The following is a 25,631-nucleotide window of genomic DNA, read 5'->3' as shown; positions in this document are numbered from 1 at the left end:
GCACTATCGTTCGCGGTTATTTATATGCATGCGTTCCGGATCGAGTTGATATCCTCCGGTCGGTCGGTGGGGAAGGCGAGGGAATCCTTTTCAGTGCCGTCCTCCACCGGTCCCCGGCACCGTGCGCTTAATATGACGGAAAGACAAACCGAAGCGTCGTCAGTAGCACCGACCAATACGGTAGTGAGTATGTGTAAGATTGGAAATTAAAAACAATAAAAAAGTGCCCCGATATCAAAGGAATTCGGTATTAATTTAATTTAATTATTCTCCATTGCCTTGTAGTTGTTTGTCGATTTTTTTCACTCTCTCTCTCTCTCTCTCTCTTTCCTTCTCTTTCCGATTGGGGGCTTGTGTGCCTGCTTCAGAGCTTTCGGTCTCGTGTAGTGCCCCTTAAAATTGTTGCCCCTCGACGCGTTCGATTGCGTTGACGGCGTGGACAAGATAGCAGGGACCTCTCAGCAAAAGAACGCAAAACGCGATGCCAAGCGTAACGCAGGTAAAGGTGCAAATCCTTCATGCGTAAGGTGGTTCACGCAGACCCGCGTATCGGCTCGTTACGTACCGAAGGTTTTTTTTTCCCCCCCCCCGATGGACGAAAATGAAGGGAGAGCAACAACAAAAAAAAAATCAATCGATGATAAATTATCTACACAACCGAGATAGAGCGCGGAACCGAACATACTTTGCATTTATGTAGCTCTCCTTTATTTTTTTTCTTCTTTTTCTGCTCATTCTCAGCCGCAATGCTCGCGCCAACAACAGCATGCAGTTGTCGCTGTCATCTATCCTGTTGCGGTTTTGTTTCGGTTGTTTCAGTCTTTTTTGTTGTTGTGGTGCTTCTTCTGTTGCCGTTGTTGTCGATCGCATTAACATCCACCGTCGCGAGGGGAGTTTCTTGCTTTGTCCCCAGCGCTAGTTGCAGCTTCTAGGCGTGATTGTCCTTATATAGTGCGCGAAGGAATCGCGAAGGAGGGAAAAGTTGCCCATAGAACTGCGATATCGACACGCGTTAACACACAATGAGACGCATTGAATGGTAATTTTCCATACGCTCGCTCAAAAGCAGCAAACTGCAGGAAGTGAAGGACATGAATGGATCGGGCACGCGAAACACGAGCTGAGAATGCTAATGCACTTTAATATGCCGGCTTATCCACGTGTCACGTGGTCGGGGCAGAGTTTTGGAGGATATTGATGAGCTAATCGGGGTTGTCTTAAATAATCATATTTCGTTTCTCCCTCGAGAGCTCAGTAGTGGCCTCCGAACGGGCCCAATCATAAGCCCAACTGAACCCATGTGCAAATTAATTGATCGCTTTCGGAAGCGGGAAAAATTCAATCCCTCCCAGGCGGTGATTTGTTAATCAAGGCGGAATAAGAAACGAACCTAGGCGAAAAAAAAAAGATTCACCACCAAACAGCCATCCGTCAACGTCGCCGGTCGTCCCGGAGGCTTCACGATGTGGCTAATTATTATCGAAATCATCATTTAATTAGCAACCACCTTGCCTTAGGCGGGTCCTTAAGGGAACAATACCAACAACGCTGAGCCTGCCACTTACCTGCGCAGCTGAGCCAAGGATTTTCCTCGATAATCGCATCCTTCGTCGTCGCAAGCGAAGCTTCGTTCGTCCGAGTGTGACTGCAGATGGCGGCGGGTTTCGGCCGCGGATCGGGCCAAATAGTGACAGCCCTCGTACTGGCAGGAAAACTCCTTGACGGATCGCTGCTCGTGATGGACTTTGCTGTGCTGTTGCATGATGTAGCTGTTGGGTGAGCGAGAAGAAACCAAAGCAATGAGATGGTATTAGCGAATGCCCGCTGTCCGGTAGGGACAATCCATCATGCGGGATTCCTTCGGGTGTCATCTGCGCGAATGCTTAGTAGGCTATGATTTTATTCGAGTTTGACAATTAACGATTGCGCTGGGTAGAAAAAGTAACACGAGAGATCGCTTATAATTTTTGTGTTTAATAAGAAACATTACGATTGAGGTAAGATATGCCTTCCATTTTTTGTGTTTAATTAGAAATCGCCAGGGACAGAGCCCCCAGTATATCAATTAGAGCTTTGATATTTGTGATCCTTGGAATAACACATGAAATATCGAGATTGTAGACTGAAAATTAAGATACTTTTTGAATGAAAATTGTATATTTCCAAAGTGCAGTAGAGGTCAGATGTATAGGAGTTTTATTTGTATAAAATGTATAAGCTTGCTGTTACTGCAAGTAGCGCTTTTTCTTGTTTCATGTGACAAAAGTAGACGTTCCTTTGCAGGTACAATATCGCACTGGTTCGCGAGGTGCTTTGTTCCATTTTAGAGTTACTTTATTTCTCCACCTAGATAGCGGAAATATTCACGTTTTGTTAAACGTATTAGCACCGCCGTTCTTCTGAGTTTGAGTTTTATGACCGAGCAGGGGGTTTCTTCCTCTTCCGCTGCTGCTGCAGCCAACCACCGGCTAGTTCAACAACTTCCAGCAAATGTTCCTACTTCAGCGAACAAAGAAGTGGTCAGCTCGGATTGTGCCCCCGTATGCAAAACTCAAACTTACGGCCATCGTGCACTAAAAACCATTCATCCCAAAAGCGGAATGCAATTATCATATATATCTATAAGCTGGCGCTGCCCTAGCCTTTGCTGTCTCCCGGGTTTCCTTCGGCCGGTCGCTTTCGGTCGCTTTTCCTTCACCCCGAGCGAGTCGCTTTCTTTTCCATCAACTCGCTCCCCTCCCCAGAGAAAGCAACTGGCCGAGTGTGTCCCTTCGGTTCGCTTTGCATGATGTGACATTTTACGTTCGAAATGCAAATGACATCTCAGAGATCCGTTCCGTGCCGTTCGTTTGAGCTGCGTTTGGAGATCTCCGTGGTGGCGTTTTTTTTGGTCTTTTCTCCATCGTCTTTTTCTAGCGCTCGCCTTTCACTCTATACAACCACTGGAACCAGGCACAAGGGCGCACGGTTCCACCGCCTAAGGGAAGCTCATCTTTCGGGCGAGTTTCAAACTTCCTTTGTTGGCGGTTTCTTTTTCCAGCCCCCGTGCGCGCTAGTAGGAATGGATGTTGCGATAAATTTTTATGTTTATTATTATAATCAAGTGTAGTTTTTCTTGCGACCGTGGCGCTGCATTTTCCGGATGTCCTGGTAGCCCGCTCGCCTGCAGGACACTGCAAGCGCTCGCGCTCAAGTGTTCGATGGCCAATTTGCATCCCAGCGATCGTGCTTTTGCCACCGTCCCGAAAGGGACCGGAGCTGCTGCACTTTCGAGCAGACACACTCGGAAACTCGAAACCGAAACGCTTCAGTTTTTTTTTCGTTCTTTCCATTCCGCTCCACTCTTGATGAGCTTTTTCTTGAAGGTTCTTCTGTGGAACACCCGTGCCATGGAGCAGCATGGTGACGATGGAGAAGAATTGCGCTCATCAGACACGCCGGCACGGACGACTTGCTGCAATTGCTTGATGCATCGGGACCGTCTCCGGTGGCGGTGAAATGATCCTTGGCCGTTTTTCGACCATCACCAGGCATCAGCTGCATCGGGCGTCGGGCACCAGACCATCGGAATGGGTCACGCCAGAGTTGCCGCGTGATGGCGGTTCCCGGCTGCTGGAAAAAACCCATCAACCACAGTCCCTTCCGGTGGCATCGAACGCGATCTTCTCCGCATTTGTGTGTTGCACTTGCCCAAGTGGGAAAGTTCTCCACGCGGGGTCTATTCGTCGAACGTTAAGCGAAAAATGTGTAGAAAAAAAAAAACTCCGAACACCCGCATGCCATTCCTCGGAAATGGTTTATAACGATGGCACAGCGAAACGGAGATCGGATGCGGATCTTAATTTTGCTCTCTGGCTCCGTCGAACGATGCTTAATGGTGCCGATTACTTTGAATGGGCGAGACGGGCCACGGATAAATATATGTTCGAAAGCACCCACATTATGGGAGTAAAATTTGCAATCAACTCAGCACGCTCTCTCAGCGCCAAATGAATGGAGCACGGGGCTCGCTTTTGCTAACTAGCAAATGGAAACTGCGACTCGAACGGGGAGATAGTACCGCGAACCACAATCAATTACGCGCCGCGCATTGTAGCGCAGTTTTTTCGCTGGCCATTTTGCCCATGCAGTTCGGGGGTGTCTTAGGAAAACACTTAGCAAATTGCAACGACCCGATCTTGGTCGATTAGGTATGCACCGTGAGCGGTTGGCTCGGGGAAAAAAGAAACAACAAAAAAGGACACCCGGTGAGATATGGCCGGTATCCACCACGTTGCATATGAAATGGTGGCGACGATCGCCAGGCATAAGATATCCCGCCCACCGACCCACTCACGGTGCACTTTTGTTTCTTGCGCATCCGCGGCTTTTGCTAACCGAAATGGTCCCGTTTTTGTGCCAGGGAAAAGTAACACCTTCTTGGAAGGTGACAAGCGGAACGCGCCCGTTTTAAAATTCAAAAGACGCTAGACCAGCGCTTGGGTGGTAATTAACCGGCGGAAGAAACTAGTCGCCGTGGAAAGTTGGGGGTGGGAGAAAGAAAAGTCGCTGGGAAAACCCGTACGTGAAGCGAGGTGCCCTGGGTTGCAGCTCGTCCGTGTAGCTGGCAAACAAAACGTAACCGAAGACGAAGCTCATATACCACCCACGCGCAGGCAAACGAGGGCGGAGGAGACTACATTTTACGATTTTCATTTCCATTAATCCTCGCCGAAAGGCTGCCGACCTGCGCGCGGGTGTTGCCGTTTCCACGTGTGTTTGTTTTTCATATTTATGGCGCTCCGTGCGGTGTGGAATCCTGCCCACTGGATTCACCCTTGGAAAACGTCTTAGTCTTAGCGTCTTGATTTTTTGTTTCGTCCTTTTCGTGTTTGGTCCTTTGGCGCAGCGCTGTGAGGGGGCTCCGGGAATCCGTTGAGTAAACGGCTCAATGAATGAGTGCCCTCGGCACACGGCGATGGTGCGGGCAAAAATTAACTTTTATCTGTAAAAATTATGGCAGAACGATTTGGGGAAAAATATTTCACTTCAGCAGGCGCCCGAGGTGCGTGTGGGAGTGTAAATACGACGCGAGCCGCGGAAAACTCACTCCCACCCCACGCGAGCGAGGATGTCGTGAGCAAAAGTCTGCACAGGATGGGCCGCATACGTAATAAGGAAATTATAAAACCGTGTAGCGGCAAGGTGTTTGCTGAACACAGTTGTTCGTATCATTCGTTATTCGTGGCGCGCCTGGGAACCGAAGGTAACACTTCTTCTAGGCAAAACCCTAACCCTACTCTTCTGAAAGGCCGAATGAGGCGGAAAACGGCCGGGTTGTGTAACGGCGGGTGAATATATATTTATATATGACGACACCGAAGTACATCCACTCTCGCCGGTCTGGTGGCGGCGTGAAACGGGCGTGTTTTAAAATTGGCTCCGAAATGAGAAGAAATCGGATAAAATCGCATGTTCGGCGCTGAATATTTCATATTTTATTCCACCATGAAGGTGTGGCGGAATTTTATTCGGGTGCCTCACTGTACGGTGCCGCTTGTTGGGTGGTAAATTGGTAATGTCGGTAAATTAGACGATGAGGAAAGAAAAAAAAACCAAATTCCCAAAACATCGCGTAATCGCAGCAAATATTGGAGAGGAGCAGTGGAAGAAATTTTAAACGAATTGTCGTGGTAGAAAGATAGGTAGAGTGTTGATTCCACTAGCAAGGAAATTTAGCATGCGAGCTGAGAGCTGGAAGGATATTTTTGGAAAAGTTTGTCTTTAAAAGCAGAAGTCCGGAATGTTTGCAAGCAAAGGTTTAACGATAGATTTATCTTTCAGTTCTGGACAGGGTATATGTTGGGAAAACTGACTCTAAGTTGTTTAAAAGAAAAACAATATAATTTTTTTACAATATTTTTAGCATAAAGATTGGCATCCAAATTGCACCCAGGATCGATTGATCCAGGAAAATTGCAGTTCAAACTGATTTTGTTGTTTTGAATGTTCACTGCCACATAATCGTTATAAAATCCTAACAAACTAATCCATAATCCTTCAAAATGTTGTGTTAAAAGGTACAAAAAATAAAGTAATAAGTGTGGGATATTAATTTACTAGGTATACCATAAGAGGGAAATGAATGCGGCTACCCCTGAATACAACAGAAAATGACACGGTTCAATCGGTTTCTCGAATAAATACGCATCAGTCTGATGAATGTGCAGCGGCCTATCAAGAATCAGATCTGCATGAAATCACAACTCAGAAAATCTATCGTTTGATGAAAATATCCCGCATTCCCAAGGCGTGATTTTCGGAAAGCTATCCCTTGCTGAAAGCTCTTGGCAGCAACGTGAACGATTTTGTTCTGCGTTTAGCGTTCTTCCAACGTTGGATCGACGAGAGTGAACCAAACACCTGGATGAGTGGTTTCTATTTCTCTCAGTTTTTCCTGATCGGTATTATACAGAACCATTCGCGCAAGTTCAACCCGCGTATTGATGATTTGATGATGAACTTTGAGGTAAAGCAGTTTGAATCCGTCGAAGAAGTTAAGGAATCTTCAGAAATGACTACCTTCATAAAGGTCTCAAAAATCTACCAAAGCTTACATGTGATATATGCCACAGAACCATTACAAAAACTAACCGAGTCAGCCCGGGATAAGGCTCTCTGCGGCTGTTGGGAGGAAATGCCTTTCAGCTCACTAATAATTATTCAAATCTAAAACGGCCAGGCCGTTGCTAAATAAATGAAAATAACAATAATTTACTAGGTACAAGGAGAACATGCGTGATATAGTTTATACTTTGTTGCTCATAGAATTATAGAATAAACATCTGCAATAAAACATAAAATAAATCTTATACTTGATGGTACAGCAAAACGAACCATCAACCAACATATCGCATAAGACTCTTCACTTGCTTATAGTCGCTTCAGACACCAAAAAATCGTCCGAAAAAAGCCCTCCTATCCACAGCCCTGCAAGCATCGCAACCACGCGTGAATCAATCGCTATCGGTGCCTCGCACGATGGCGTCATTGGTGGCGGGCGTGTCTTAAATCAACCCTACGATGTCAACATCAGACATCACCGTGCGATCGGTTCGCCATAAAACGCCAACCATCCGAGTCCCGGGTGCGCCGTGTTCTGCTGGCCCATCGCCCATTTCCTTGGCAAGGTAGCGATAAGAATGATTTGTTTCCCCCACCGAATGGGACACATTTCCATGGATCATCGCCACGTGAAGCGCCAATCACTCGGAAACGCGTACATCGGCGAACGCGGTGCGGTAAATACTTCCGTGCACACTTCATTACCACTTCCCGGACGGGGAAAAGGGGCCACCAAGTGCGAACGCATCCGGACGCAAGGACGCATCAGGACCACAGGAGCTCGATGCCGCAGTGGTTTCCGGATCGTTTTCAGCGCCAGCGTTCGCGCGTTCGGAAACGTGAAACACGTGGAGTCAAGGACGTCTGACAGACGATGCGGGAACTGGCACAGGATAACCGAACGCTGGGGAAAGATTTATAAAGGCAACCGCACGAGCAAGGACTCGTCCGACCCGTGATCGGGTGCACTTCGGAGATGGGATCATCGCCAGGATGGTTCGTCGTTTATAAATCGCTTTTCGATAAAACTCAAACGCCCGTCGCGAAGGGTGGCGCTCGGTGCGATGATATGTGAAATGGCATTTGTGGTCGCGTGGTCGGACATTCGAAAATTCGCAGGATCTCGCTCCTGCAGCCTGCAAAGGTGACGGCGAAGAAACGGTTCCCGACGGAGAAACGTCAAATGGCGTGGGTTTGTGACCGGAATGCACGTTAAAATACTTCCACAGGATCGAGAGACACACCGTTTGTGGTGGTCCTTGTATTTTTTTTACATTATTCCTGCTGGATTGGTCACATTTTTCTCGTCCTTTACCCGGTGCGTCCCGGGAAGGCCTAGAACTGGCGTTCGCTTGCGTTGGCCACCTGCCGGGAAGGATGTTTAGAATCCCATTGACCGTAAATCATGTAAACGGTGGCGGGTGCACGGGAAGATAAAAGTATTCAATCGTACCGAGGCCGCCGACAAAGTGCGGCCATAAAATACAAAATGCAGTCTTCGGTCTTCATGAAATACCGAGCGTGTCCTTCCGATTTGGATTGTGGGGCGAGCGGCGGCTAGTAAATACCCCCGGAAACGGCTAGCCGGGATTTCGACCGAATTTCAGGAATTCGCGATAGTCTTTACCAACCGTGTCCGTGTCCGTGTGTGTGTGTGTGTGCAAGAGTGGGGGAGTTTTTTTCTTCTTCTCATTTCCCGTTTTAAGGCGCATTTTCCAACGTAGGATTGAGCAAAAAAAAATAGAGGAAAAGCACAGCCCAACGTCGTCCTTGCAGCAGAGGAAATATATTATTATCACCTGCAAAAGAAGGCAACCGTCCTGTCGGGTGCCACCAAGGACACCGTGTGGCCCTTCACCAGGGCTGGGGATACGATTGGTTGCGATTGGTTGCAAGCCGGGTGGATTTGGGGAAATATTTATAGACATTTATGTTCTGGTCAACTGAAATAAGGAATATTTTTTCGCCTATCAAAACGACACGGTGCCCGCTGGACATTCGCCACCGATAGATCCTGGCCAGCGTCGGTCGCCTCGGTCGAAGGAATAATTCTAAGGCACTCTTTCTCCCCGGGTAGCCCTTTCTCTTTCTACCCGTGGTGCTCTTTTGCCTCGAAAGGGACGCTATAAAATAAGCTGACCATGATACTTCGATGCAGGCCAATAAAAAAAGGGACCATCCTGGCGCGAGTTTGGTGAGATTTTCCGACCCTTTCGTAGTGGAACGGGACGGAACAAAACACCCACCGGACACCGGCGTGCACGGATGCGATCCGGCGTGCATCGGGACGAAAGAAATTAAAAGTAATGGCCGTCGGCTAACCCACCTAACGCCTTCGAGTTTGGCGCAAGATTTCGGGTAATGTGTAGGTGAATCGCACGGATACGGCCATTATCTGTTTGCTCGTGTCCCTTGGTCCTTTTGCTCGACCGGTTCGATGGTGGCCATCAAACGGTGTGCCGTCGTAACGTGTGATGTGTGCTGCCGATGGGAATACGGTGCGGTTGACCAAACGCTTCTCGTTCGGCTATTTGGCGGTGGGTATTTTTATTCCGAACGCTTCTAATGAGTTGGAATACGGGTTTAAAAGCGTCCGCTCGAGCGGAAGAAAGTGCTCGGGAAATTACCGAAACAATAAGCGCTATTTAGCGTTTGATATTCATTGAAACAAGAGCGTTGCTCGAGTGGAATGTTGTTTTTTTGTATTTGTAAGAAAACCCTAACGTCGCAGAGCAGTGCGTTTAAATGCTTCACCGAAACCGAATAAACGGGCAACATCATCCTACTCCAAAACGTCAAACCGATGCTGAAAATCAAAGGAACCCGTGCATTTCAAACCAACAAAAAATAAAATAAATCCTACAAAAAAAGAATGAACGAACGAACGTCCAAGGACATCTTTTCCGACAACCCGTAAATGGGAGTTTATAGCGAATGTGGTGACCGGCGGGGTCATTTCGCTATTTAATCTATTCGGATTGAACCGAACCGCTCCACGCCATTCGGTTGACCGAAAGCCGCCTTCGAGTGCGCATACCAGCCCGACCCGGAACCAGGATCATAATAAAAAAGAGCCACCCAAAAGTATGCATTTCGAATCCGGTTCCGGATCTCGGATGGATTCCTGCAGCCCACGGTGGATGACTTTTCCACCGCCACCGGGGTGGGTGTAATGTTCACCCCCATTCACCTGGCCCGGGAAAAAACCGGGAAATGCCGGGAAAAGCGAAGCGAACGATTTACGAAACCGATATATGCTCCGCTACGCCCTTAAGCCGTTGTCCACGTCTGTCCCGTCTAATGGGTCTTGGAATCATTTTTGGTCATTTTCCGTGGTTCCTTCAGTGGGCTTCGTGCAGCGATCCTCCGAGGGTGCCCGTGCCACCCTTCGCCGGGGAGTATTATATTGCAAATATTCAACCGGGATGCCGGACGTCGACGAAAACCTCGGCAAAATAAAACAAAGTACCACTCGTTAGTGACGGCGGGTTACATCCGGGCGGGGAGAAGATTGGCGAAGGGTGGCCACGGCGAGTCAAAAGTTGCCTCTCGGTTTCCCGTTGGCTGACCCGGCCGGAAGATAAACCGATGATGGTACACAAGACGATGGTCCCGAACGGTCTCGAGGATGGCGCGGCCGAAGCCAAAGCGATAGTAAAGTGTTTTATTTTTCGCATAGATGTCCATTGGGTAGAGACGGCGGCAAACAGAATGCCTACAACTTGTTTATGGCCGTCCAGTGTAATTATATGGGAAAGAATTTTCCCGGCCGAAAGTGGCGTAACGGCGAAGCGCAAAAATAGCAACAATAAAAAAAAAACCTCACCCCCACTCACGGTAGGCGAGAAGGGCATTATCGTCGCAGCGGTGAAAAAGGACACTCGGGGAAAAGCGCCACAACCGCCAGGGATGCGCAGAGAAGTGCAGTTCCGGTCCGGTGGATGGTTTTTCCGGTAAGGTACGGTAGCGGCATTTCCTCCTTGACGGTGTTTTGCGCGGCCAGGTCGTAAGGATTTGGTTTATCCGCTTTTCACTCGTAGGAATGGTTTCTTTTTTTTACGGCCCAAACGCTCGTACTCTGCGCTGTGGAACGTTATCCTTTGCCCATAAATAAATGCGTGTACAGTTGTTATTTTTAGTTTCGAATGTTTTTGTGGGAATCGAGAGAACCTACGAGATGACATTCATTGCATGGGTTTGACGTTTCTGAAGAATCTTTTGTTTCGATCGTAGGACACCATGAAAATGAATTCGAGACAGCGTCGACTGTTGAAGCAAAACAAATAAAAAAAAATAAACCAACTACCGACTGCCGGATTTAATGTACACGTCTCACTTACGAGAATGCATTAAATCGGCATTTTATCGATAATTTGTATACGTGAGCCCCGGGAGGTAATGTTTCCCACCACGATCTCACCTTCTGGATCCGCTTTTCCCGGATGCCGGCAAAGCAGCTCGCCCAGTAACGATCCTCACCGTGTTGCAAACAACCGAACGGTACAAAAGTGTGGCGATTTGTGTGTCGTGTTGTACTGTTTCTTCTTTTTTTTTGCTTCAACGCCATCCCTACAACTGAAAGTGCTATCCTCGACCCCGGTGTGCGCTCGTCTACACACCACCGAAACGGCGCAACCGGGAGTCTACAATTTTACCGAAAACAAATAAAACGAAAATCTTCATAATTTATTTGCTATTTAGATTTATACTTATGCTTAATGGGGTATTGCGCGAGCCGATTCCGCCATCGTCGCCGTCACCGGCCAATTGTTTCTCCCCGCGCACCGGAAGGTCCGATACACAGGAAATACGAACGGAAAGCTGTTAGCGCCACGGTAGCACCGGGGCCGAAAGAAAGCGGGACCCTTTTTCGCAGGACACGTTGGTCAAGCACCGGCGGGTCACCGAGCCGAGGCTAGGTAAGAACCCTCCATTATGTCGAGGTTGTGCTGGAAATAATTTTAATCTTTCGCCTACATGTGTCCCCGGATGTGCGCCCGGAATCCGAGATGCCCGTGCGCCAGGACGCTGGAAAGGACGAGTCCGCCCATTACCGAGCTCGGGCGTGTGCTCCCGGCCCGGTCGTAATGCAAACGAGCAAACGGCATTTAGATGAATTGGCATAGTAGCGGTTTCTGCGGATCTGTTCTCCGGTGTGTATGTGCGCAGGTCGGTCGTCGGGACGTCGTAAAATGGTGCCCCACGCCTAGTAATGAGCCTCGAGACCGGTGGTGGTGGCGCGCAGAAAAGGATTTCCTCACGTGTTTTTCCACCGGCATCGCAACGTTTTTGTTTGCCAGCCCATTCCTGTGTGAGTGTTCTTTTTACGGTTACGGGTTGGCCCTTTTTTGTCCACCAGCAAAAACCCCTTTTGGCGGTGTTTCACTCATAAATTACACCGAAATGTGAAACCGGGGCGGGCGGGTTAAGCTCATTTCCTAACGCGCCTGCCTCCCCCTTCGGGCCGGAAGTAGCGACACTTCGTGGCGTTGCGTGTTCGCATTAGAGGCAAATCATCAAAACTCAATCGAATTATACCTCAACCCTAGAGGCGGGTTTTCCGGACGGGGATTCTTTCGCTCACACGGGATTGCGTTTCGCCTCCTGGGAAAGGTCCTTGTCACTGGAGCGGGAAACGAAAGTTGAACCCGGCCGTGAAAAACGGGACGGTGTATGAATATGTAATTAAATCTTCCTGCCATCGGGTTGGCGCAAGATGCAGACGGCGTAAATTGCCTTCTGGGTCTTTTGGGGGAGCGTCACCGAGAGCCACCGTTTAGCGATGCATATGTTGCCCGAAATTTATTTTAGGGACCTTGAGACACTACCGGCTTGGTCCTGCACTGGATCGACGGTTGTGAACGAATTGATTCAATTACTTCGACTATGATAAATCAGAACTTACGCGAGCACTTCAGGGTGAACGAGAAAGTTTCCGCAAACTAAACTACCGTCAAGGTGGCCTCTTCCGGTATTGTGCTGGAGTGTGTCCTTTTTGGCATTCGCAGGTGCTTACCTAAAATACCTTCGATGCTCGGTTATGGCACATAGTTTTGATGGACCCCAGGTCGGTGGCCTCGATTAGTGGTTCCCGAGGTGCACGGGAGGCAAAATAGTAAATCTCAAAACTACCCCTATTGACAACGACGAGGGTGGTACGCTAAATATACGCGAGAGGGACTCGTGTATGTCCACGTAAGGGGTTGTCATATTAATATCCCTTACATCCCAGCACCAGAAATTCCCCATCTGTTACGGTTTCGGGTCTTCGGTCTCTTCTCGGTCACCGGCCATCGCGGCAAGTTCATATGCCGACGAGTACGCCCGAGTAAACCGAGAGGGTCGATCACAAAAATGATCCGTCCTGCGAACCCACCATCCGAAGGGTTTCACTCGACCGCCGGTCCGACGGTCTGAAAGTTATGTGCTGTTATGTTTATGCGCCAACTGGGCCACTGGTTGTGGTGGGAGTTGCTTGTCCACTTCGTAACATCGCACCAATTAAGAAGGGTCCCTGGGATGAACTCCGGCAAATGGGGCCGGCGCGTCCGGGCGTCAGCATCATCGTCATCGGCGTCCGGACGCCGGGACACACAAATGACGGAACATTCGCGCATAGTTTTCCCCGACGCGACCGATGGCCCCTCCGGGCAAGAGCCCAATAGGGAGCGACCGTTTTTCGGGGGGATATTTGAAATTTATCTACATTCGTGCAGTTGCCAATTACAAGCGTTCGTTTGAGCGGTGATATATTTTAATAGGAACCCTGGTGCAGTTGGGTGTCGGGCTTACGCCGTGGTGTGTTTTGAGGGTGCTTTTGCTGGGGGTTCACTGCTCAGAGAGCGAGAGAGTGGAGATTTTACCAAGCGCAAAATAACGCAACCATAATTAACCCGGGTGAAGTAGAATCGTGTCGCTGTTTAGAAGGCTGTTTATGAGTGGAAAACAACGCTCGAGTTATGGAGTATTAGGTACCGTGGAAAGAACGCCAAAAGAATGGAGTAGTAGAAGAAGCATTTCATGAGATTCTGTAGTAAAATACTCCAAAGGCAAGGAAGGTTTCTCTGATGTTCATTCAAATAGCTGGAGAAAGTCTAATAAAAGGCTACAACATATTTAAAAAAAGCCCGATTATTGTATGGTTATTGTTTCTATTGCTTTTAAGATTGATAATCATATATTTACAATTTTTATAAACAACAAATAACAACGGTGTTCAAAGTAACTAAATGAAACTCTCTCATACTCATTGTACCGGAGCTCTGATGCATTTTTAAAGTATAATGTCATTTTTTTAACAATATTTGATGAAAAAAGGGTTCATGTGTCGCTATACAAGTGAACTTTTTACATAGCTTATGAAACAAGCTAATTGATTTACATTTACAAATTAGAACAATAAATTCATATCGAAAAATGTTACCAAAATAGGTAAAGCTGAATGAATAGAAGAAATCGTTGTTGATATAAGATAATAGTTACTTCATTCTAATAGCTGCATTTTTTTTAAACAAAAAACAATGTTCTACACTCGATTTAGATGCTAACACATGGTTTTGCGTGCATCGAATTCGCCGCTGTTTGCATATTCATCGCTATCCCGGTTGCTTGGCAACACGATGAAGAGAATTTTGGAGTGAGCTAAAGGACGGATACAACATCAGGACAAAATCGTCCCCTAACCGGTCGGTCGTTCGTCCCGTTACCGATAAAAACACCGTGAGGTCTGCGATTGTTTGCTTCGTCTTCAGATTACACATGACATTAATTGGCAGTACGCTCGTAAGCTGCTGAGAAGCGCTCATTGCTAAAGGTGCAATCGGTTGGAGCATAACGTCGGTGAAAGAAACAAAAAAAAACAAATAACACCCTCCATTTCATGTCGAACCCGACGACCATTTGGATGAGAGCATCGTTTTGTGCCACCCGGTCTCATTGTTCCATTGCTTTTTTTTGTTGCTGTTCACCCGCTTTCTTTCGATAAATCTATCAGCTCAAGTAGCTATTTTCACAAATTACGTTAGATTTTCTGTAATTAACTTTGCATTTTATCGGTGTGCTCGTTGCCGTGGCGCCCTTTTTTCCGGTTCATTTGACTCGCCCGGCTTGCCCATTCGCCACCAGGTTACCAATCACGCGGGGTCACACTAATCGCGACCATGCTAATGTGCCCGGTGGTGTCGGTAATGGGCGCGGAAAACGTGGCAAGATGCGCCCAACCGTCCATTGGCCGGTTCGCCGGCATCCTAGCTCCTAACCAGGAGCATCCGAATGTCCTTTCACTCTCTCATTCACGCTGGCCAGTTGGGGCACTTACAATGAATCTTTTACCGATCGGCTCTCCGACCGGCCAGGTCCACCATCGTGACCTCATTACAGGGATGGAAAGTGAGGGCATAGAGCGGAGAGCGAGAGCCCGGAAAATCCTCACACGCTTAAGTGATCTTGATGTCCGATTCATGAATTAGTTCCTCTCGGTGTTGTTTCACCCGGTTGGAGTCCGCTGCTGCGACACCGAGGCGTAGGGATAATTGCTGAATTATCTCGTTGACATTCTCATGCAAGGAAGCGAGAAGAAAAGCGACCACATGCTAGGGGCTCACCGTTGGAATTCGTTCATTGCAAGGCGCACCGGTGACCACACGAGGAACAGCTCACGAGCTTTTAAGAAGCCATGACATGACCCAACCCGAAACCCGATGGTACCGTCATTCAAGGCCGGTGTCATTCAAGCGCCGGAATTTGACTCTTCCAGTGAAGGTGTTAGACCAGGGCGCATCAGGACGTGACATGCGCGTGTGTGTGTGTGTGTGTGGTTTCCGGTGGGCCATTCTACTCAGATCACCATGCAAATGGACGCCCGGGGCGTAAAACCGTCTCCACCACACGTGGCTGCGAACGACGGCTTATCTCAACACTCATAAAGTACCGTGCAAGGATATAAAAATATTTAATTATTTACATCCCCCTTGGCCCAAGCATGCCGCTGGCAGGACGAAAGGACGACAGGACACACCGGTCGGGTTGGCCCGTCATTCTGGTGCTGAGCTCGGGATCTACGGGAAATTTGTGGCAGCCGGGCGTTTCGGGCATTTCGGGCGTTGAAAATGAGTGAGCCACCCTGGCCCGGTGTTCGAGGGATATATCTTTCACCGTGTTTTATCCGTGTTCGCCATGCGTGGCGCCATCGCCGTCACCCATCGTGGGCGTGGGGTGTGGCCGCATAAAGTTATCAGTTTTATCATCGTTACACTTCTATTCGTTCCCTCACATAATTATTCCGGTGCCGGCGGCGCACTTATGTAAACATTTGTCAAACGAAACATGTGCGGTGTCGAGCCACGAGCGTGCGCGTGTTTGTGTGGTTTTCGGGGGGTGGTGGGTGAAAAGGTGGTTTACGTCACCCGTCCGAAGGCTTAATTGCACCCATTATACCACGAGACGGACGACGTCTGACGTCGGCCATTCGTCCTGGTATTGTTGGACCATCAAATGGACGAGCGAACGAGCCCGTTGCCAAGGAAACGTCACGCCTTGGCGTCTGATGGGTAGCTTGCTGAGTTTTCGTACAATTCTGGACGTATTTTTTTGTTTTTTGTTTTGTAGCACCATTTCCCACCCCATGAAAAACCTCGTCGGCGGCCGGAATGCCGCGTGGAAACTGATGGAAAATTAATTTGCCTTTCTTTTGCGCGGCTGCAAAGTCCGGAACCGGAAAAGCGCGGAAAATGCTTTCTATAAATTCTCGCCTATCGCCGTAAGACAACGGGGCACCCGGGCCCCGACGAGTCACCCACCAGAAAGTGGAAATCGCGCGGAAAAGAAGCTGCTAAATATTTAACCGCTCCGATATTTCCCAGCGGGTCATAAATTAGCGGCAAATGCGACCCGCGGTAGGCACCGGGCATGCACAACAATTACACGGGAAAAACTACGGAGGCTGCTGCTACTCACCGATTGGCGAACGTTTTGCCGCAAGTCGTGCAGACGGTCCTCGCGGTGCTGGGTCCGGCCACTTCCGAGCCTTGCCCGAGCCCGTCGGGCCCTTCGGAGGGCGCCGGTTTCCGGTGAATGTTATCGGTGTGATTTTTGAGATTGGCCTTGCGCGTGAAAGCCATCGGGCAGTCCGGGCACGGGTACAACCGCTCGTCGGTGTGCTGGCGCAGGTGGCACCGAAGGGACGCCCTCGAGAATGGCTTTCCGCAGAGGGGGCAGGTGATTTTCGGGCGCTGCCTCACCGGCGCCGTCCCCGGTCGGTCCGATGGGGACGACTTTGCTTTGTCATCCAACTTTGATGAGTGCAAAATTTCGTGAAACAGAAATTCGGCCTGCGATGGGGTGCTGTTTGGTGAGGCAACCGGTCACGGTGGTCCGAACCGAGGAAAGGGACGAAATAAATGAAATGAGAAAATTTTAATGAAGGTTGAAAAAGCGCCATTTTCCCCGCCATCCCAGGGCCAGCGCCCTGTGAAAGTGGGGGAGAAAAACGGCCATGTTTTCGGGGCCGATAGCCTTGCCGGGCTGAAAATGTCCGGCCAACTTGGTCAGTACGTCGTGCGTGCGAATGTTCGCTTCCAGTTCCACTTCCACCCTAAACACACGCACATTGGCACGGCTATGGATGCAGCATGGATGGAAATGTTCGCGCAAACGTTGGGCAATTGGGTGGCAGAACTCCAGGAGGGTAAGGTTCATCGAATGGCGTGCGGGGAGAAAGGACACTCCAAGAGTGGGAAAATGGAAAATTAGCAAGGACAGCAACAAATAAGCAAACAGGTAAACACAGGCCCGATACTCATCCGGCTCATTTGGTACGCAAACGGACAATCGGTGTGAGGAACAGAGGAAATGGAGGCGCAAAAAAAGAAGAAGAAGAAGCAGAAAACGCTCGGTAAAAAGAATAGCCACGCCATAACTGAGGACCAATGGAGCCGCCTGGTGGGTGTTAGGAAGGCCGGGAAAGTGTAGCATTTTCCTTCACCCAAAAATTCATCCCCGGAATTGAACTTTCCCGCCGTGGGGGTGGTGGTGGCGATTTTCATCCCACTTTCACCCTGGGCGCAACAAATACCTGAATGGGCATATTTTACACTGCCAGCAAACGACCGAATCGTCCTCGCCGATGGTGCCAACAATTTCATCAACGTAAACAGTATTATTCTCGGACGCATTATTAGCCATGGCGAAAAAGATTTCTGCTGACGCTTGCGGGCTGCGAGCGGCTACAATATTATCGCAATCCGAATTTGATACCACCGGCGAAGGACCACCGGAAGGGTGGCGAAACTGGCGCACTGGCGATAGCGGTGGTGGTGGTGGTGATGCTGGCGATCCGCTTGGTGGCCGTCCGTGCGAGGACACTTCCAATTTAATCCCAAACGACGATCCTACGGGCGATGCTGGTGAGTGGGCAGTGGGTGGTGAGCTGGCGGGTGAATAATTTTCCATCATATCGACTGTTTGTACAGCGGGCGCCATTTTTGATGTGATTTGATGTGGCGATTTTTCCCCCCAGGCGAACGGTACCATGAAACGAAAGGTGTGCGTAAAAGGTGTACGAAGCGGTTAGCGAACGTTGATGGGTAAAGTAAGTAAAATTTACGGCTTTCGGTGGGTGGTGGTGCGTTTACGCGTGGTCAAACGTGTCCTTTTGGTAGGACGCTGACCGGGACGGTCGCGAAATGGGAGAGAATTTACCGATGGTTTGGAGCCATCAAGTAGGCCGTGAGCCAGCGTATCTAAGTAGTCTGAGAGGTTAAATGGAATAACGATAGTGATATGACAAAATATGATTTCGTAATATGTTTCGATTCAGGATTATTGTAATACAACTCAACGTAAAGGATTAAAACATAAAAAGGTATGCAATGATTTTATTAAATTGATAAAAATTATCAATAAATCATTTTCGAAAGTTTCATTCGAGTGAAAATTGTTTGCCAAATAACATTTCAGCAGTATTCAAAAGTAGCACGCTCTTACTGTTATCATGTTGGATTCATATACTAAAGAATCATAAACAGAAGATATTAAATTAGCATGAAAAAATACTTGATATATTAGGCAACAAACAGTTGGCTTGGGTAGCATAATTTTGATTGCAACTGCAGTTTCATTCAATCGCTCTGACTCTTCCAAAGCACCGTAGCATTGCAGCGTACATTTGGACAGACGTTCTGTTTTTGTTCTGGGAAATAAATTAACAAACTTTGGCTCCCCGTGACTCATTCCGTGACGCAAAACTCTTGACGGGAGCTATTCCATTATTCGGCTGCCCATCAGCTTGCCCCACTTACTATGCGCCCAGATGCACCGGATTAGTCATCCAACGGCTAACCCTTTGCCCATTGCCGGGAGAGTTCGAGTGGACGAAGCAGCGGGAAAAGTTGTTCCTTCCCGTCTGCCCGTGCTCCCGGGGATGCTGATTTCCATTTCGGTTCCAAAATTAAAATAACTACAAAAAAAAACGAAAACACCATCCAACGCTTTCCCAAGCTGTACCGAAAGGGCAGGGAAAATAAAAAGCAGTGAAATATGGACACCAACCAACCTTTCGCAGGCTCATCAGCTGTGCCCGTTCGCAGGCTGGCTCGCACCGGGGGTGAATCGGGTTCGGCACTCGATTCCCGGTCGAGCGACGACAGGAACGCCGCTGCCGTGGCCGTCGCCTCGGAAGAATACAGATGTGTCTCCTTGCCTAGTTTACGATCATTCATATTTACTTTAATTGAATCATTCGAGATAATTGAATTTGTGCCCGGAAGATGCGGCCCGGTTGCTGATGACGATGACGATGGTGCTGGTGGCGAAGTTTCCACGGCCGGAAGTGCAACCGCTGTCGGCGTGTCCTGGTGTCGTGTCCTCGACGACGCCGACGATGGGCTCGGTGCCGTATTCGAGAGCACATCCGTCGTGGCACACGGTCTCGGGAACGGTGGCGTTTCGGGCGATGTGGAGGAATTGAAAAATGTACAATTTTTGTCACGTACGTGTCTGCCGAGCTCCTGCGGCAGAACGAAACACTCGCCGCAACGGGGACAGCTGAAAGAAGGCGAAAGATGGGGATGGGTGGCTTGCATGAGCATGATTTTCCACGAAACGGTCACGTCAAACGGTGGTTCGGTTGGAGAAGGGAGGATGATAAGGAGGGCAGAAAAATCGTGTCCTGGATTTCGGTTCGAACGTTTAGGAAATGAGCCGGGAAATTGGTCAGCTCACCGTGTCACTCGTGTATAAATAGGTGCCCGTGTGTGTTCTACTTTTTTGGCCACTCGCAGGGTTCTTTAAATTGAAAACCGTCGTTTGATTAATCACGCTTCCTTGAACGTGTCGTACACCAAAGCGATGTAATTATGGAGCTGATTGCCAACGAGCAATGGCCTTGGTAAACGTGGAAAAGTCCTCTACTCCAAGAGGAGTAAGGAACTCACTTCTGTACCTCCTCCAGGACACGCTTGGAAGGATCAAACAAGGATCAAAAATTGCTCTCACCTGTAACGCACTTCCGGGTGTTCGCTTTCGATGTGTTGTTTCAGCTCCAACACATCCGACACCTGAACACCGCACACGGAACACTTTTTGGGCAGCAACCCGATCGCTTTGCTACCCATCGATCGCTTTCTCGCCGACATGACCTTGTGACGCGTCGTGCGCCGATGACGCAGGGACTCCTGTGCCGTCCCAAACGAACACTCACAGATCGAGCAGTAGTAGTGTGCGAGTCGGTGCAGTTTCTGACCGTGTTGCAGCAACCGCATCCGGTTCGGGAACGTCGCACTGCACAGTTCACACGCGAACGTGTTCTGCACCTTCGTACGCACTTGATCCTGCGCTTCTTCACTCACGGCCACACAGTGGAGTCGCTGATGTCGCCGCAATTCAGCGTTGTATCGGAACTCTTGCCCACAACACTCACACCGGATGCGCGTGATCTTGCGGATGATGATCGGCACCGATCGGTTGATGACGGCGATCACTTCACGGTGGTTCGCTCCCTGCAGGTGTTCCGTCATCTGGAAGTTACCTTCACACTCGAACTTACAGAAGCTGCACCAGAAGTTACCGGATCCGGTGGCAGCTCGGGCCACGTGTTCCGGTGATCGCCAGTGTGTCATAAAATGTGCCTCCGTGTTGGCGTAGAATCGACAAGGACCACACTGAAATGGGGATTGCAGCACGATCCGGTGCATGTTCCGCAGCACGATGTCGAATGTCCGCTCGGGGTGGTTCAACATCCGTCGGTAGTGATATCGTGAGATCAGATGTTTCCCGAGCAGGTGTGTCGGAAGTCGTGTCTGACAGACGACACAACGCGTGTAGTAGCACTTCCGGTGTCGTTTCACACGTCCTGGTGGGTCATCCACCGTCGTAGCTGGAGGTCTTGGACGCGTCAACTGTTTCGACAGTTCGTTGGCGTACAACGGTCGAATGGCTCGTTCCAGCTCGGATTCTTCTTGGGCCCTTTTGAGGTGCAAGTTGGAACGCAAATGTCGCTCATAGACAACTCGCGACGCTAACCGTCGGTTACAGATGCTACACCAGTAGTTGTCCGCGAAGGTCCTCGTTGGTTCGTGGGTCGGTTTATACTCGAGCCGTGTGATCTTCGATCCAGGGACCCATTTACCGCGCGTATGACCCGGTGGTGGTGAGAAACTCTTGAAGCATTCCTCATCTTCTGCCGGTTCCGGGTCGGGTTTTTCGAGCGGTTCTGGCCGCCAGTGGCGCCACTGTGCCGCGGATGGACGATTTTCCGGTTTCCACTTGCCACCGGTGTGCGTCCGAGGTGGCGCATCGTAGTCCTCCTCTTCATCACTGTCCTCTTCAGACGGATCGGGTGATTCCTGATGGAATATCGGATACAAGTCCACTTTTTTGTGCCCACTGATGTCGCTGACGGCCTTCAGCAGCTTATCGGACTCGTTCGGTGCCGCTAGCCAATCGTCCGGTAGCGGATGATCCGGATGCTCCTGTTCGGGTGCAGATCCTTTGCGAGTCTTTGGTTTGGGTTTTGCCGCAGTACCACTGGTTCCGGGTCCCGATTGGGGAGTCCCGGATGTTACCGGTGGCAGCGATGGTGGAGGTACGGATGCCGTTGGCGTCGTCGCTGACGCCGAAGTCCTTGGTTTGCTGCTGCTCTGTAGCTCAAGCGACGAAAAGAACAGATCCGCCCCGAGCTCGTACTCGTAATTCACCTCACTCTTGTCCGCCCGGTGATGATGATGATGATGATGATGATGGTGCGACTCCAGCTCGTAGTTATGATAGCCATAGCTCGGGACCTTCTTGTGGTGTTCCGGTTGCTCCTTGATTGTTTCGGTAAAGTCGAACGTCCCGTAGGGCGCCGGTGGTTCCGGTGCAGGCTCCGTCGTCGTACCATCCGCGTTTCGCTGATCGGTGTTGCCAATCGGCTCCGTTACAGCACCATCACCGGATCCTTCGCCCGAGGACCTCGCTGCGTTGGGTTGGGCGCAGTTCGCCTTGCGGTGCTTGATGTAATTCTCAATTCCCACCACGGTGCCGCCACACTTAATGCAGAGATGAGTGTCATCCAGCTCGGTGTCCTCTTCGTGCAGCATTCTGCCGCAGTGTGCAAGCCGGTCGCAAAGGTCGCAAAACTCTCACAACACACACCGGCACGGGAACCTGCGGACCTGCGAAAACGAGGAAGTAAATCAAACTTTAGACACGGGGCGCGCATTTAAGAAGCGACATTCTCGCCGTCCACCGAGCGCGTTGGTTCTCGGATCAGCTGCGGTTTCAGGCTGCGGTTCCGGCGACACGATGCCAGTCAAACGACCGTCGGGATCCACCACCGGATCGGATGCCTTGAGAGATAAGCAAGCAAGCGCAGCAGCGATGGTGAATCGCACGTTTTGCATATCGGCCACCCGATGAAGGTGAGTTCATTATGACGAAGACAACCACACCAACGGTGGCATGGAGATTATGGCTGCCCAAAAGGAGGTGAGGCCCACCGGTGTGCATCATTCGCCGTAACAATGCAATCCGCTGCTAATGTGCTGCTGCCTCCCCGAGAAAGGTGATAAAGAACTTTCTGATAAATATATCATGTAAAAACATTTATTGCTCGTCCCCGTTCCCCAAAGTTCGGTTCGTTGTTTTGTGCAGATAAAATATATCGGTCTCTATCCTTCCCGAGTGGGAAACATCACGATGACGGTTCGGCGAGGCGATAGAAGCTCGGAGTCGATGTGAGCCCACCGGTGGAAAATGGACTTAGGAGGTCAGAAGCTTACGGGGCGGAGAGGGAGCGAGCCAACGAATCCATTACCCCCGTTTGAGAGCTGACCGGCTTCGGAAATTCAGACACGAAAGACAAGGAACTGTTCCTCCGGGTGGGCTCCCCGAAATTCCGAACGCGCCAGCGCTACTTACTGCGACCGGGGCGAGCAAAAGGATGCAGGCCTGCGGTCGAACAACAAAAGGACCGACGCATTAAAAGGGGTTAAGCGGCGGCCGGCTAGGGAGAAGCCAGGACATGCCAGGACAGAAGAAGCCACTGGTTACACGGTTGGTACAATGTTCACTCGACGGAGCCGGGAAACATGCACACGACGTGTGAGGCGTGTGTGACCACCGGCCCGGGGAAATGGAACCGTCCGTGAAGCCGTACAAGCGATATCTTTTAACATACTGCCATATCGGCTGCTCTCCTGGCTCGTTGTACCACGCCGAGGGCAGCGATGACTGGTGGCGCCCCCGCCAGTGGCCAGGGGCAGGAAGCTTTGCTGAATGTTATGATCCCTGAGGAGGATGATTATACTGCCATCTAGAGCTTGTTATGGTCATAAAACTGAAATCCTTATTTTGATGAATGGGCAAAGTTGTTGTCTAATTGTTGGAATAAATTCTGTTTGATATATCACATGGTTATTACACAAATTTATGTACACATAGACATGGCCCACCCGAAGCGTGTTGGCAAAACTTGCAACGCTCGGTTCATGTGAGAACACCCGTACGCAAGATGTGCGCACGAAGGACTTGTGTAATGAAGGTGATGAGCTGTTGGATTTCGTCGAAATACACGTGAGAAAGTGGAGCTTTTGCTTTTGAAAAGAAGAACATATCCAATTTTGTAACAAATAGAGTAGAACAATATAGTTTGATGGTTTGAATGTTAATTTTCAAATTGTTATTAATTCATTTGAAATACAATACAGTTGAGTTGCTCGAGGATGTTTTGAATACATTGAAGAAGGAATTATTAGAGTTGACTTTTATCAAACTATTGATTGTTATTCTTCTATAAATGGTTCTATCTGGTCCTTCGCGCTTAGAATGTGCACCATAGAAACGCCATTTTCATTTCCTGCCTACTAGATCGATCGACTAACTCAGCCTCACTGGTTCCTTTAGCCAATATGACCTCATTTGCCAGAATTTTCCCTCAGAAGCGCGAAAATTTTCGCCCCGAGTGTCCGTACTATCGAAATAGCTATATTGAAACATCGGTAGTAACTCTTTCCGAGGAACCGAGTTACATCCCAACGCCCGTGCTACCTTCGCCCGGTTTCATTCCGTTCGGGTTGTCTTTGAAAAAGGTCGCATCAGTCGTAATGCGGTAGGGAAAACCCAGCACAAAGTCCGGTGGCACTGGCGAGACGAGCCCGAGAGAAACGACCATCCCTCATCTGCGAACGACATAATGTGGGGAACTTTTCTTCCACGGCCGCTTCGCTCGGACCGTGGCCAGGGGTCCCCAAGGTCCGGAGTTCGTTGGAATTTTACGCCACGCTCATACCCACTCGAACACGAACGGGCCGTCCATTGGCTACCATCGTCCAACACCCGGCCAGGCTGGGGAATTGGAAAGAGCTCCGAAAGACACACGCTCCGGCAGAAACATTAATAAATATATCTAATTACGTTGGCGAGGGTTTCGGAGAATCGAAGGGCCCCTATTCAGCCGGTAAAGTGCGAACACGTGTGGGATCGGTACCGTGGCCAGTCGAATGGGTGCGATCTTTTACCTTTACACCCTTTGCGATTCGTCCTTCGCGCGGTACCGTAATGTGCCAATAGATCTGCCATCCATTTCGGTGCATGGGAAACAAATCAGCAGCTACAAATGATGCAAAAACACACATACACAAACACCTCCCAACACTGTACGTGCGCCACTCGTGAGTGAACATATTCATCATGGAAATGGTACCGCAGGACTTCTGCACACGTGGTGTGGTGCTTGGCGTTTGCAAAGCAGCAGCAGGATAATTTAGCAGCTCACAAAACGAGCTCCCGGTGTGCACGGGGAAAAGATTGCGAAAGATCATAAATTCCGCCCGCTGTTAATAACTCATGATTAAGCTCTCGTAGCGGAAACACTAGCGCCATTATGAACGCGCACCATGCACACACGCACATGCACTCGACCGCTTTTGGGGGGGTGGATGGAAAACTTGCTGAAAAGATCATGCATAATGTTTTACAATTGTGGCTTTCGTAATGCGTCTGAGCTGTGTTGTTTTCCCGTGCTCCGGGACACCGACGCTGCTTGCAAAGATGACTCACAGTTTGGTGCTGTTTGCTGAAGACGAGCGAAAGTTTCAACAATCGGGTACTTTGTATGGATTAAGGAACAGATGCAGTCAATTTGGATGAAGCATAACCGGTGCGTCTTGCGAAGAATGGGGCGAAGTTTGCGTGCATCTATTTTGCTTCACAAAAAGCAGCACATTCAATGTGACAAATGCGAAGAATTATTGGCGCTGGTGAAACAAAGCGAAGTAAGAAAGGGTTATCATTTCGTTAGCTGGATCGTTAGTAGATTTAAGAAGATTATCGAATAAAGAAATATTTATCTCCTTCATTTCCTTTTTTTCTAATTATTGTTTTGAAACCCTCTCGAAATAAATCAAAGGGAATATTTGGTGATGAAAGAAAAAAATTTGAATATGGATGAAGCCTACTTAGATGATAGATTTGTGACACTTACTCACATTTATTATTCTGCGTGACATTTATTATTTTGGAACTTTTGCCAATGACTCGTACTTTTTTACATG

At 49.3% G+C, this 25,631-nt stretch overlaps 1 protein-coding gene across 1 annotated transcript in view; it reads right to left on the bottom strand.

The window, feature by feature from the left end:
• Positions 1 to 22,178, bottom strand: part of LOC128723919 (zinc finger protein ZFAT) — a 29,511-nt gene extending 7,333 nt beyond the window's left edge. Inside the window, exons 1-5 of the mRNA XM_053817684.1 lie at positions 20,095 to 22,178; positions 19,154 to 19,644; positions 17,675 to 18,059; positions 16,558 to 16,944; positions 1,566 to 1,769 (exon numbers count right to left, since the gene is read on the bottom strand). Coding sequence (XP_053673659.1) covers positions 1,566 to 1,769; positions 16,558 to 16,944; positions 17,675 to 18,059; positions 19,154 to 19,644; positions 20,095 to 22,178 — 3,551 coding nt within the window. The remainder of the gene's footprint in view (positions 1 to 1,565; positions 1,770 to 16,557; positions 16,945 to 17,674; positions 18,060 to 19,153; positions 19,645 to 20,094) is intronic.
• Between the last annotated feature and the right edge of the window lie 3,453 nt (positions 22,179 to 25,631).

This window comes from Anopheles nili, chromosome 3 (genome assembly GCF_943737925.1).
Source record: "Anopheles nili chromosome 3, idAnoNiliSN_F5_01, whole genome shotgun sequence".
NCBI lineage: Eukaryota > Metazoa > Arthropoda > Insecta > Diptera > Culicidae > Anopheles > Anopheles nili.
The sequence above is the reverse complement of the archived record's forward strand: the minus strand, read 5'-3'. Positions and strand labels throughout refer to the sequence as shown.